The sequence below is a fragment of the Montipora foliosa genome, chromosome 5 (genome assembly GCF_036669935.1).
Source record: "Montipora foliosa isolate CH-2021 chromosome 5, ASM3666993v2, whole genome shotgun sequence".
Taxonomy (NCBI): Eukaryota; Metazoa; Cnidaria; class Anthozoa; order Scleractinia; family Acroporidae; genus Montipora; species Montipora foliosa.
In genome coordinates this window covers 43,717,425-43,732,424 of record NC_090873.1, presented here as the reverse complement: position 1 = coordinate 43,732,424, position 15,000 = coordinate 43,717,425, and the positions used below count along the sequence as shown (strand labels likewise).

Below are 15,000 nucleotides of genomic sequence, written 5' to 3'. Positions count from 1 at the left end.
ACTGGCCTGCTATTCCCAGGCTCCCTAATACCGCGGTTTTGTACCCCACGGAAGTGGACATTCCCATTTCTAAAAGGCTGAAAGGCATAAATAAAAGGCGGTATGGAATTTTTTCTGGCTGTTTTTATCTCAGAAAACCGTGGTGTTTCACTTGAATAAATTTTAAAGAATCCGTAAAAGAGCGAGTTTCAATCGAGTGTCGTAAAACCAAAACCAAAGAAATTACTTTGGTCAATCAAAAAGGACGGAGACAGTCCAGTAAACCAATCAGACATCGAAGTAGTTACACGTAGCCGACACAAAGCGCGGGAAAATGTTCACGCGCGAGCTACGATTGGTTTTGGTTTCACTTCTGATTGGTTGAAAAAGTGGCACGAGTGCTTTGAACCAATCACCGAGTTAAGTAATGCAAAACCAAAGCCATTCGCTAATTACTTTCGACACTCAATTGAAAACCGCTCTATACACTTCAAGCTCCCGAAAATAATTATGTTACGACGACCACGACGAACTTTATTTAAGTGTCGATTGTATTTTGAGGAGAGTGGAAAACCGTAGTACCCGGAGAAAAATCTCTCGGATCAGAGTAGAGAACCAACAAACTCAAACCGAATGTGACGCCAAGTATCAATAGGAATCGATTCCGGGTTATATTGATGGGATGCTCCTTAAAGAACGTTGTTGGTCGTTTTGGTTGACTTTCTTTAAATAAGCGGTTCTACAGTCAACGATAAAATGAGGTTACGGGTTCCATCCCCATTGAATTCAAGTCCAGAATTTTTCAGGCTTCTCTACACAATAGCTAAAATTGCTTTCATAACTGCGAGGATCATAGCTTCAATTGAAGTATCGCACAGAGGCAGAAGAAGTTCACAGGTTGTCAATGCATTCATCTTTTTTCTTGTCTCTGTGTCTTGACTCAATATTACATTTATTTCTGGCTTCCGTTCTGCCTAAAGACACAAGATCACTCAGGTTTTCTTTTTACTTCCTTCATACTTTCAGCATCTTATTTTATGTCATACCATACAATCCTGAAAACTTCACCTGAATATACTGAGGCCTTGAAGAGTGCACGGCAGATCGCCAAGAACATAACGGATACCATTGGAGCCCAAGTGTTTGCATACAGTGTGTTTTATGTTTTCTATGAACAGTACCTGACAATTGTAGAAGACACCTGGCAAAACCTTTTGTATTGTGCCGGTAAGTACTTTGATTTTTTCCAGTTAACCGTAAACCGTAATCATATCGGAGTGTTGAAGGTTATCGTTGAGGCCGGACGTTTTGTTCCGTTGTTAATCATATCACGTCCGGTACTTGGACACTGTAAATTTTAAAGTAAGATTAGTTGTCTTGTTTTTATTCTTTCTTCGGTTTTTTTTTTTTTTTTTTTTTTTTTTTTTTTTTTTTTTTTTTTTTTTGTTCGGACTTGGGTATCTCGGGAAGCCATTGGCTGAAGAAACGCAAGGCAATCGCGCGATAAATCTTTCAAACTAACAAAGAGTCACCTCGCTTTAGGGTTCGTTCCCAGTGCACTTGCAATCGGCCTTACATCGGAAAATAACTGGTAGTTTCATTATTAAGTTCGATACGTTGAAAAGCTATCGAAAACCCTGAATTATGTTAGACTTGCTGAAACATTTATTGCAAAATGAGTAAAGAAAGTTTTGGCAAGAGCGAAAAAAATGTAGCTTTTTGTCTTTTATCGATGGTGACTTGGGAATACTCGGAAAAATCCGAGTGTTTCATTTTTCGGAGTCGAACCTACGACCTCAGTTCCGATTACTAGTTCGGATGGTCTACGACTGAGCTATAGGCGACTCGTGGCAGGGAGTTAGGCTATTACTACATGTAGGTTCAGGTGGCAATGGTCCCACTTTACTGCTAGAACTGAAATTTCCCGTATATCGCATTCTTCCGATTGCAATGAAGGATATGGTGAATTGTTAACTCCGGTAAATGACCGAATAGATTTTGTTATCAGTCGGTGATGACTCGGGGGTACTCGGAAAAATCCGAGTGCTCCTTTGCAGGAGTCAAAGATACGACCTCATTTCCGATTACTAGTTCGGATGCTCTACCACTGAGCTATAAGAGACTCGTGGGAGGTACTGTAGGCCACGAAACTAGGTTTATGTTCAATGACCACAATTTTCTCGCCTGGCTGCTAAAATTGAAATTGTCTGAATAGTGCATTCTGGCAAATTAAAGTGCAGGAGATGGTGAAATGTTAACCTCGGAAAATGACCGAAGAGATATTTTTATCGGTGGTGACTCGGGGATACTCGGAAAAAATCTGAGTGCTCCTTTGCGTGAGTGGACTCTATGCCATAAAATTAGGTTCATGTTTCTTTAAGTAGGTAAAAGTATTCTCTAAATTTTACGAGTATGAATAGAGTCCTGAGAAGGAACGTTGACAGTGACTGACGTTTCGACAACCTGAGCGGAAGTCTTCTTCAGAGTCAAGAGTCCGTAGGAAATTCAAACGAATGTAGTGATGCTCTGGTCTGTGTTGTGATTGGTAGTTGGAAAGCTACTCACCATCCTCACAACCAATCACATTACTTTACCAACTGCCAGTGACAGCACAGACCAGAGCATCACTACATTCGTTTGAATTTCCAACGGACACTTGACTATAAAGATGACTTCCGCTCAGGTTGTCGAAACGTCAGTCACTCCTTTAACCAGGACGACCAAATTCCATCGAGGTATGAAACTCCTGGGTTCAAACCTTCTTCTAAGTATGAATAAAGCAACGAAGTATAGACTTTCTCCTCCGAAGAGTTAATTTTGCCAGGATTGTTGTGAGTAAGTATTCTGTTTTTGAAATTTTCTTTCAGGTGCCATCTTTGTGGTGACCTTCCTTCTCCTGGGATTCAACTTTAGCATCGCGTTGATCGTAACATTCACTGTGTCTCTTATCGTCGTTGACTTGATCGGCTTGATGTTCGTTTGGAACATATCTCTAAATGCTGTGTCCTTGGTCAATCTCGTAATGGTATGTGGGATATAGATGGAGTGATCCTCGCATGTAGCTGAAAAATTGAAAAATTCATGCGGCTTCAAAGAGATTCGAACCCCATCAGCTGTGCTCTACTATCTGAGCTGTAAAGGCACACAATAGAGCGTTTTTAAATGACGTCACGGCGGCCATGTTGGTGTTCCAAAACAAAGGAATGGCGTCCATGATGGTGAAGCAAACTAATCCTCCGGGAATTTTTTTGCAAATGCTTTCTTTTGTTTCAGTAATCCAACATGGCTGCTGGTCACGTGAGTGGAAACGCTCTATTTAGAGCAGGTCAATTGGTTGGGCTCTTGTGTTCCGTTAAAGGACGAATGAAAGAAATGTATATTTGAAGTGCAGTTTAAAGTGCTCCTCGCGCTTTAAAGGCCCAGTTAAATATGAGGATCACTTTCATCTTTCGTCTTTAAACCGAATTGCAGATATACATTTCTTTCATTTATCGGTATGTGAATGAAAGAAAAAAATGGCTACGTCAATTTGCATTTTAGTGTAGTGATAAAAATTGTTGAAGGAAGATGAGAGACCCTAAAGCCTGGTTTTCATTAGCCTGCGTCGCAGACAGACTAATCCACCGGTGTAGTCAGTCTACGCAACGGCTTCCAAAAGCTTGTTCAGAGTTTACAGGGATTTCTGTATCCCTTTCTAATTGGATAGACTCTTACGCGCTTTGTGATACGACGTTCACTTACTTGACAATTCAAACATCCGTTATTTGCATGACAGGAAACGTGCTTTGGATTTCGACAGCAAAAGGCGATGTTTAATTATTTTGTTTATTGCAATTTATGTCGTCGCGTTATAGAAAAGAATCATGAAAGAGTATTGCTTGCAAAGAGATGGAAACAGTTCGACGCACTTGCCAAAATTGTGAGGTTGAATTTGTCTTGGCGATGGATTGCAAACAAATAGAAATCAAATATTTGCCGTAGCCCGTGCGGATAGGAAAAAACTAAGACCTCGATTTGATTTTGACATTTCCCATTGTGCAGCAACCAATCAGAAGCGACATGAAACCACAAACTAATTACCTTTACTGGTTTCGGTTTAGTTTTCTCACGCTAGATTGGCTTTTTCTTGAAACACAATAACATTTCGTCTACATTTCCAGTGTTCACGGTTTTCGGATTTTCACGTTAACAACTATATTGCTACATACAAGAAATTGCCGCAGCGAGTTTTCCTGCTCAGGAGCCAATCAATTTAAAACGGATCCTTTGGGGCTTTGAACTCTCTTTCCAACGTTTCATTAAAATAAAAGGATTGCGTGATTTGTTGAGTGAGTAAATGTCCAATCACAGAGTGCGTAAGATGCTAGCCAATCACACAGGGGTACAGAAATCCTTGTAAAACTGCGAGCTATCAGAACAAGCCTTTGGTAGCTGTTGCGCAGACGGATTATATCTAGGTTTTCACCTAGGTTTCGAGTTACATGGTTAGGTTTTCACTTGCGATGCATCATAGTTAATGCATGGAGATGGTAATGAAACTGGACAAGTTCCTTTGTTTCATGTTTTTGTCCGTATTTTTGGCCATGACCCTGCACAAAACACACCTTTTCTTGGAGAAGATAACCAATAGCGTAAGGATCTTTTTTTTTCTTTTCCTTGTCCTTGCGTTTATGCTTGCGTTCACTTGCGTCATGTGACGACGAAATGCAGCATAAGCACAAGGAAATTTTCCACGTCCGGCCAGTTAAAGCGCTCTTTCCAGATTCTCCTCGTCTTAGGATTTGAACAAAATGGCGGAAGCCGTGGGTGATTTTGATGCTTATGTCGACGTTTATTTTCACTAACATAATCTACTTATGCTTGCTCTTGTGCATGCGTCGATAGTGAAAACCAGGCTTAAAGAGCTTCTGATGGCGAAGCCAAAGAGGAACGTCGCTAAACAATTCTTGGTTTTCACTTGACGTCAGAAAAAAACAAAAATTAGAAATTTTGAGCTTTTACCTTCATCGAGTAAAATACATTTTAAAGATATATCTGTTGGCCTGTTTTCAGCTCGGTAGCATGCTTTGTTTTGAAGTTCTTTCTTTTGTTACTTTGCGTGACATCTGGATTGCTTCTGAGAACATGTGAGGTACACGAAAACATCGATTTGCCTTGTGTTTTCGAGTTCTGAATAACCCATATGTTAAGAGAAGTGTCCATGCGAATGTTTTCAAGTTTCGCAGAGAGAAAAATGTTTTGAGAGAGCCAAATTAAACTCCAGATGTTTCCATTGGTTTCCGGCCGCAATGTTGTTGCCCCTTTGAGGGACACCGACAGCAGAGAGAAAAATGTTTTGAGAGAGCCAAATTAAACTCCAGATGTTTCCATTGGTTTCCGACCGCAATGTCGTTGCCCCTTTGAGGGACACCGACAGCAGAGAGAAAAATGTTTTGAGAGAGCCAAATTAAACTCCAGATGTTTCCATTGGTTTCCGGCCGCAATGTTGTTGCCCCTTCGAGGGACACCAACATGGAGTCTCCATACCAAACAGTATAATGTTGAGAGATACCCTTTGCCGAATAACTCGAGTTTGGAATATCGCACAGCCCTAAAACGTTAACACGCTGTTTATTTATTACCTTTGTACAATATCTCTTTTATTTGTGTGATACCTGCGTTACGTGAAAGCCAATGATAGTATTTAAAGTGCAACTGTGACGAAAATCGAAGCTTTTTAACCGAGATTTTTGAGCCCGAAGTTAGTGTTTAGACTTGAAACTTGAAAATTCAGACCAACCTGACGAAGCAGTTCCTTTAAAATGGCTGTCCAAAACTGCGTAAAATGCGTTCGTCATTACCACTGGAGAATAACACGGCTTCAAGGAGGAATTTCGATGTCAGGCTTGGCATGTGTACTTATTAGCTTTCAAACATTGTAAAAACACGAAGAAAACAAATAATGCTTTATTTGGTCACAGTTGCACTTTAAGTGAGCAAACGAATAATTTTTCTCTGCACGAACAGTGCGTTACCGTTCTCAGCATTTCTGCGACGTGAACGACCAAATCTCAACTTAAGACGTGGAAAACGTGAGCGCATGACTGCATGCAAATTTCGATTTAGTATCTTATCTTTAACGTCGGTTCCTCCCTTCAAGTAACGAGTAGTACGGCTCGGTTGTAAAAGTTAAATCAGCGGGAAAAAAAATCACTCAAACATTCTTCTCCACAGGCTATTGGTATTTCGGTAGAATTTTGCTCCCACATTGCACGGGCTTTTGCAGTAAACCCACATCATTGCAAGATAGAAAGAGCCAAAGAAGCCTTGGCAAAGATGGGAAGTTCGGTAAGTAGTGTTACGAGGATTAAGGTTCCTGATTTTCAAGACACAATTTCACCTCGGCAATTTTTAGTTCTAGAGACAATTTGAAGCGATTTTCGCAAATAGTTTTGAGACACTGAGGGAATCGTGGAACGAAAGAAGGGATCCGTTGTATGGACCCTAAATTCTTTATTCTCTCGTGAGAAGGAAAATCTGAATAAAAGAGTATTTTGACGACACTATCATGCAGATGGCTTAAGAGATCTTTCGTTTGCGTTACCCAACATGGTGGCTATGTCGTCATGGTCTAAACCAACTATTCTTGTCGTAACAAGCTGAGGGCAGACTATTAAGATTGGCGAGCAAAGCTAATTGAGGGCGCCTCTCTCCTTGTTCGATATCCCGCTCGTCTCACTTTGCTCTTCGCTCTGTTTTCAGCCCCTTCCACTGCGGAGCCAGGTCCCAAGATATTCTTGTGCTTTCTCCTTGAGTCCGAAAGCTTACATAGTAACTTGCATTTAACATTGCTGTTTCTTTGTCTTTCAGGTGTTGAGTGGAATTACACTCACAAAATTTTCAGGAATCTTGGTGCTTTATTTCTCTAAATCCCAAATATTTCAGGTTGGTATTCATTTTATCGCACTCTTAGTGGCCTTTAACATAATTTTGTTTGATATATCATCCTCGAAACATAAAGCATTCACAGGAACCCATGACCCGGAGCGCACAAATCCATTGTGTTCGTGTCACGGCGTTTTCACAGATCGATTTATTTTTAGATTGACGTTCCCGCGAATGAGACTCCCTCAGGAGCCCGATGACCAATTACAAGAAACTAACCTGACGTCATAGGGTCACCGAACCCGAACAGCTGTTTTTTTAAGGTAGTCTAAAAAAATAGATCGGTCTGTGAAAAATGCCGTGACAAAGGCCCAGTATGTAGGCTCCGAGTCTTGGGTTCCTGGCATTCACGATAAAAGATGTCGAAGGTAATTTACAGAAATATTCGTTTCTTTAATTACCTTTAATGCAGGAATGTGTTTATAAACAAGAAACCCAAATGATTTAAATTGAAGAGCGGCTTTGTCGTTGATCATCAGAGCCCGTATTGTGACTCTTTGCATTTTATACTTTGCCTACGTCCATACGTCGTCATTTCTTTCTCGAAATCGCGAGTTGAAAAAAACCAACGTTGTTCTCTGCTTTAATTTTTTTCAGGTTTTCTACTTCCGTATGTATGTCGGCATAGTAGTTTTAGGGGCTCTACATGGCTTGTTGTTTCTACCCGTTCTCTTGAGTTACATCGGGCCACCGCCCCGCAAAGCCACGCCCACAACCCCGGAAAATACAACAGACAGATCGACAGTGAATGAGCGGACTCCCCTACTAAACAATCAACAACCTTAATCTAAATTAATATAACAGCAAACCTTCGTGCCATGTGCGCAATGGAAAGTTGGCTGTCGAAACTATTTTTTAGCATGGGATGCTCACAATTTAAAGAAATGACTGAGTTGGTGATTCAGATTTGGAACCTTGGCGAATTGACGCCGTTATGCTAAAAATCACAAAGAATTTTTTTTCTGACCGTTCAGGCTTGTTATATTGTCTCGATTAAGTGCCGCCTTGAGCGCTTATTTATTCTTATCAAGGCGGCCCTTTGTCGAAGCATTTTAAACTTTACTACTTAAGTACGGCACACTTTCCTTCATAGCAGGCACGGAAATTGAAGAGAGCCTCCACTCCAACAAAAAAACCAATTTGAAATCACCGGAAATAACCTTTACAGTGAAATCTCGTTTAAAATTTCAAATAAAGCGTTTGTTTCCGAAATAAATAAGTTTCAGAATCTCCTATTTTTGTTTTCAAATTTCCCGGATGCCGCCATCTTGAATAATTGTGACGTGTAACGGTTATACAGAAGCTCTTTTTGTCAGAAAAATGAGGTAACCGTAACACGTTTCAATTGTTCAAGATGGCCGCGCCGATTGTAAAATTCATTTTTCCTGGTAAAAACGCGTTAAAAAAATTTTGAACGCATTCACTGATAAACACTATTTCCACCAGCTAAGGCTTGTTCTGTAGTAAGGGTGGAGGTTCCTTTAAGTTAAGAATCGTTCGCCAATCCACGCGACGTCGAACATTCTAGAGGAAGAATGTTAAGTTTCTGATTTAGGACGTCGTCGTCGTCGTTGAAAACGACAGTAAAAATTGCAATTTCACGTTCACTGAACGAACTTTCTCTCCATTTCAAGCACAAGTAGAACGAACACAATTCAAGGGCACGATTCCTTCGAATACCCGTACATGGTCAAGTGACAATACACTTGTTTAAGCGCGGGTACATGGTCGCGTTTATGTTCTGAATGGTGTTCGTTTTTGCTTCCCATTGGCTGAAAAAGTGTTGGGAGGTTTTTTCACAGCCAATGACTAATGTAGCAGTCGCAATTCATGTCAAAAGATGGCCACTGCGCATGTGACAGGAAAAACGGCTTTAACATACTAACAGTAGTACGTACTTTTTTGGCTTAGGTATTCTACTTTCGCATGTATCTCGGCGTTGTATTGATTGGAGCGTTTCACGGACTCATTTTTTTACCCGTTCTCTTGAGCTACGTCGGCCCTTCTTCGCGCGTCACGTTAATGCCTCGCCCGGAAACTTCAAGGAAACCTTACTTCTTGGATGGCACAGAGGAGAGACGACCGCTTCTTGGCTCAAGCGATCCTTGTATTCAATGATATATATCCTTCGACTCCCATGTTGTAAAGTTCATTCTCTTAACTACTTCCGTACATTTCTTCGTTGGCTGGTCGGGAGAATTTGCTGTTGTGTATCCTTAAGCTAATAATTATCTTCATTCTCAATACTTGTCTCCCTGAATGGTGCATTGAAATGGAGGGGTGAATCTACATACTGATCAATCCTTGGAGTCAAAGGGTTAGGTTTAAAAGCCCCTCTCCCTCTCTCACGGTTTTGACGTCTTGGTGGCTTCGGAGGCAAACACAGTTTAAATTACAGAGAATTTGTGAGGGCCTGGTCGAATTTAAACCTCTGTAACTGTTAGACGAAGTGACGGATTTCCGTAGTTTTAGTACTTTCGAAAACGGATTTAAGTTATTAATCTAACGACACTGGCACGACGTATTGCACGCTGTAAATTTCACGGCAACTCGATAGTTTTTTCATTAAAAGGATTTGAATGAAATGTCAAAGGTTCGCTGAACTTCACGAAAGTAATCCACATGCAAATGACTCGCCAACGGGCCAAAGTTTTGAACCCTGTTTGCCCTCTTCCTCGTCGCAAGACCAACATTGTGTCAGAAATCGAGAGAGAATTATTTGAATTTATCCGAGTGTAGACGTTTTGCTTTATTTACTACCCATTATAGCCCGCTATGCAGGGTTCTTGTATCTTGAAAATGTTATTTAAAATGAATAGAATGAAGCAAATGAAGTATGTAAGTATATCGACTTAAGTATGAACTTGAGAAGGACTGTTGTAATAATAATTATCGGCTCACTGTTATTTCTTGAACTTTTTAATAATAAAGCAATGCTGACTGTAGGCATTTTTGTTGATCTTGCGTGATTTTATGGTTTAACTAAGATACTTTTGGGGCGCCGCGAATTTCCGTTTCGTAAACGGTCGTTGCCATTTCAACGACACTTAAAATTATTTTTCTGTTATGCGTTTTCTTTAATAAAGAAGAAAAAAAATGTCCAAATTGCATGTCGAACCCAGGCTAGTGGATTAGGAGCGTTCTTCACCCAACCACTACTCTTAACACCTTCTTTCAAAATGGCTTCATTTAGATATTGTTTTGTTTTGATTCAAATTAGACCTTGATGCCTCGTCCAAGGTAAAATATTCTTTTGAATTTTGAGCTTAAGAACGAGGCATCAAGAACTAATTGGAATAAAAACAAAAGAATATTATAATGGCGGCCAATTTGGCTTACCCTAGGCCTAAATACCAACCTTAGGCCTAGGGTTAGCCAAATTGAGGGTTTTGGTTAAGAAACTATGCGCAGTTAGGATGAAACGGCGGGTCTTATACACAGGTCACTCGTTGCAGGTCATTGTTTTACCTTTTGAAAGTAACCCAAAACCCTCGGTGACCCAAAACCAGAGCGTTGAGCAACGAGATTTGTTTCAACATTATTTGCCAGACTTAAGGTGCGTTCGATTGACCGTATTCCGGAATAGGAATATATGGAATATAAGTTAAAAATCCTTCGTTTTACGGAGATTCACATTAAAATTGTCAAACATCTCGTAAAATGCTATTTTAAACATATTTTTATTACCCTTGCTGCTTCGAGACGCGCCAAACATACCGTTTTAAATATCACTCCACGTATCCTTATTCCGGAATGTTAGCATGTGAAAACGTCCGGGCGACCAGGACGTGAACACGTGTTACAAATTTGACAGGCAGCTTTTCATTTTTCACCGAACCAACCCCTGATTGGCAGTGACCTGGACGGTGATTACAACATGTCGTATCTCAGTTCACGTCAAGTACAACTGAGTCACAGAGGTCAAGCACGGAATATGACAATGGTATAAAATTACGTTACGTAACAATGACATGTACAATTATTGTAAGGTTGCCTGATGTTCACGACATTATAACGGCAGAAATCTCTATTCACGCACAACAACTTTAAAGGCTCACGCGTCACGGCTAATATATTATTTACGAATCACGACTGTATTTCTTCAGTGTTCCCGATTCACGCTCTTTTTGGGGGTCAATTCACGGATCACGCTAAACCCCTTACAGACCCTGGAGTAAGCCAAAGGCTCATATAGTAATTAAGTTGCTATAAATGTGCTTGTTGTTGTAAAGTAGACAGGTAAATTCCCTCGAGATAAAATAGAAGCACCAAAACTTCCCTTTCATGCCTAACGAAATTTCTTTACCTCTCACAAAATTGTTGTACAGCCAGTACGTCCGTCCGTACAATGTGAACTTCCACAGCAAAGCGACATCAAAATGACGGACTGATCCGCTAAGAACGTACGAGACACGCGACTTACCCTTCTCTCCCCGTCGACGATTTCGGATATCGATCACAGATTATCTTTAGGGGAGTAGGTCAGCGACATTTCCCAGTTTGTTCTCTGAAGGCCAGCAGGTTCACCTACCCCTAGAAGAAATATTTCGAGATACTTACCCACCACTACGCGTTACACACTCTAACATGACAAGGCCTCGACCAATCAGACATTTTTCGCCAGTGAATTCCCTGGTGTGGTCAACACATCACGCATGCGCACAACCATTTCACCCGGTCAATTAGCAGCCATAGACAGCTGGGGCCCGTTTCTCGAAAGTCCCGAAAAGCTATTTGTGAAACTTCCAACCGCTTGTTATGGAAAGCCGATCTTTTAACGTGTTTTCAAGGTAACAGAAAGAAAAATAACTGTGAAGTTTGACGACTTAACTCATCTCTGTTCTTGAGATACAAAGGGAATTGTGACTCCCGAGAAACGGGCCCCTGTTCCAGCCTCTTTGGCCTCATTAGCATGGCGTAGCTATAATACCTGACAGTTGAGTTTATAGCTCTTTAAGTGTTTAAATGGCAGCTTCACATGCCATACATGTGGTAAGCTGGGTTGGGAACAGCAAAACTGTTCTCCCACGGCAAGCGGAGTGGGAAGGTGGATCACATTAAAAGATCGGTGTGTCACGTAAATTAAAAACCAACAATAAAGCGTTAGCGTGTGTCACCTTGCTTTTATTGTTACAGTTTTTAATTTACGTGACACACCGATCTCTTAATGTGATCCACCTTCCCACACGCTTGCCGTGGGAGAACAGTTTTGCTGTTCCCAACCCAGCGTACCACATGTGAAGCTGCCACTTAAAGAAACGCTAAAAACACCCGCCAAATTTGTTGTTTACGCCATGCTGATGAGGCCCAAAAGGCCGAAATAGTTGTCCATGGCTGCAAATTGACCGGGTGAAATGGCTGTGCGCATGCGTGATGTGTTGGCTAAACCGGGATAGTGTTAGCGTGTGTCACCTTGTTTATATTGTTATCAAACAAAGAATGCAAAAATATTCACCTTCTTTTGCGTCAAGTAATGCTTCATATTGTGTCCGACCCTTTGGAATGTTGACATCTGACGCCGGAATTTGGATCAGGAAATATTATGATGCTTTACTTGAGATATCATGCCCCATTCTATACTTAATTGTTCTCCGTCCTTCGGAGAACATGCCCTATCATGCCCTATCTACGACTATAATGAATTGCGAAATTCTGTACCAATATAAAATACGAGAAAATGCAATGGACAACGGACACGTTATTTGATACGCTTTACTGTGGGCTCCTTGCTGTTTGTTTACCTTGACAATGACGTAACTGTGTCAGAACAGGGATTGAGACGTCAGTGATATTATCGTTATATTAGCCAGGTATGTAAATGGTCAGAAGACACCGCCTTCTGCGACTGTGCAGCAGACGTGTTTTTTTACATGAGTTGAAAGAGTTCGGACCATGCGTCTGATTTTTTTGCTTGTCGCTTTTGCCAGCTCTGCCAAGGCTCAAGGTACAACGCCGGGAGGAATTGGCCAAAAGGTCGTAAGAGAGACAACAAAGCGCGTTGAAAATGTACTTGGGTCAACGAAAGGGCTGCTGGTAAAAACCGCTTTGGTTGAGTCAAACTTCGGTCGTGATCCCCGTACATATCGTCACGGGTATCACGGAGGAATTTGGCAAGTTGATGAAGTTGGTTTTATTGATACGAAGGATACAGTTAGTCATCCAAACTTACGACAAGCGCATCGTTTGATTAAAGAAGAATGGGGTATAGACTGGATTCATGTCCGCTACAGTGAGTTGCGCAGGCCGCTGTATTCAAAAATCGCCGCAAGATTGAAGTACAAAAATGTTCCGAGTCAGATCCCAGACAATGTTCAATTACTGGAAACAACATTACAACTCACAACTGGGCAAAGGCTCAGTTGCAAAATTTATCGAAGTCGTCCATACGCACTTTGGTGACCCGGGGAGGGGAAGAAAGATTTTTATTCAAATGGCAGCACAATGTCATGCTGAAAGTGAAAAGAGACATAAAACCGGTCCGCATCTTTCTGGGGTATGCGGCAGACGAGCTGGAACGGCAGCTGGGTATTCGTACTCAGATGCAATGAAGACCAAGGATATAACATGGAACGAGGAAACTTTGGATGCTTTTCTACAAAATCCCAAGAAATTTATTCCCGGCACCAAAATGGTTTTTGCCGGAATAAAGAAAGCCAAAGAGCGTAGAGACGTCATTGCCTATCTGTGTACTCTGTAACAGAATATCTGCCCTTGGCACATTCCGGCGAACTTGTGAATGAAATTCTGTTTCGGCGTATATTTACCACTTTGTCTCGTTGTTTTATGATAACACACTTATTGTGCTTTTCAAAAACGCTGCATGTGGCTATATGCCCTGCAGCCGGGCAAGGTCTTAAATACCGGCAGGTATGTTTTCAGTGTTTTGCAGGTTGCAGGTTGAAATTTAATTATAACTGGAATGAATGAAGATCAGATCAAAGGGTTTCAAGGCCTATCAGGGCGGGTTGATTCATAGAATTTTACTAAAAAGGCGGCTTATAAAGAAGGAACTGAAAGAGCTTGGAAATCATTGAAAGAGAGCCTTGTTCCCGCAAGCGTCGTGAAGACGGGACAACTTGGTGCTCTATTAGGTTGTACAAGCGGTGATCCCGAATAATTATGAATAATGGTGGCAAGACAGAATAAATTTCCATTATCCTTAATAATTTTCGTCTTCATTACTCATGCATTTTAACTATCCGAAAGTTACGTTTGCTCCTGAGGCCTGCTAATTCCGAAAGGTATGGAGACCGGAGCAAGGATGGCTTAGTCGGTTAGTGCGCGGCCTTGGTGCATAAGGCCCCAAGTTCGATTCCCGGATCTCGCATCCTTGTTTCGACTTCTTTCCTTTCAGAGTAGCCTAAGTAGCTTTAAATACCCTTAAAACGGAGTTCTAATGGAAAGAGGGGGGTAAAATGAGCACATCGTCGGCTTCCAGGGAGTGTGCGAGAGTAATAGACTTAGCCCTCCCCCCCATAGTCGTTGTTGTTATGTGACATTGATCGCGTGCGCTTTAGTTTCCAAATAAGGCAATGACATGTGAGTGAGAAATTGTACGGTGAATTGTGAGTTGAACAGCGAGCCAGTTTTTGCGAATTTATGCACCAGTCAATGTAAATCCCCGCCTCCCCCAGGCCGGGGATTAGCGGGGACATGGATTTGGGCAGCTGGCAAAGTGGACTTCAAACCTCCCCAAGCGGGGCATCATTGCATGGAAAATCCCCCGCTCTTGATGGGCAAAGCACCCTTTAAACACACTTTAAATTTTAATGTCCACAGAAAATTCACACAGGACTTTTATGTACTGACGTTGGCAGTAGAATTTATTTCTACTTTTAAAATACACAGGTCATGAATTCGTGAACACAACAAATGTTAATGCCACACTCATTAATTTTTTTTTTTCCACAATTCCACGTTCTGTTGTATTTAAGGGCAAACATTGCAAAATGTAGGGACTGATTTGCTGATAAAACTCTTCTAAGTTCTGAGTGTTTCCGAATCGGGATGAGTCATTTGAATTACAGATTACCCAGAGGTCATAAGGCCGATGCTCGCCGCCATTTTGGAAACTTCCAGTCTCCCACATCGTTCAAC

The 15,000-nt window shown here is 41.4% G+C and overlaps 1 protein-coding gene across 2 annotated transcripts in view; it reads left to right on the top strand.

The window, feature by feature from the left end:
• LOC138004300 (NPC intracellular cholesterol transporter 1-like) overlaps positions 1 to 9,862 on the top strand; it is a 38,337-nt gene extending 28,475 nt beyond the window's left edge. Inside the window, exons 12-16 of one of the 2 annotated variants that reach the window (XM_068850774.1) lie at positions 1,006 to 1,206; positions 2,847 to 3,004; positions 6,193 to 6,306; positions 6,829 to 6,903; positions 8,815 to 9,862. In XM_068850774.1, coding sequence (XP_068706875.1) covers positions 1,006 to 1,206; positions 2,847 to 3,004; positions 6,193 to 6,306; positions 6,829 to 6,903; positions 8,815 to 9,021 — 755 coding nt within the window. In that variant the 3' untranslated portion in view covers positions 9,022 to 9,862. Of the gene's footprint in view, positions 1 to 1,005; positions 1,207 to 2,846; positions 3,005 to 6,192; positions 6,307 to 6,828; positions 6,904 to 7,500 lie in introns of both variants that reach the window. The other variant, XM_068850775.1, reaches the window with a different exon arrangement.
• The last annotated feature ends 5,138 nt before the right edge of the window (positions 9,863 to 15,000 follow it).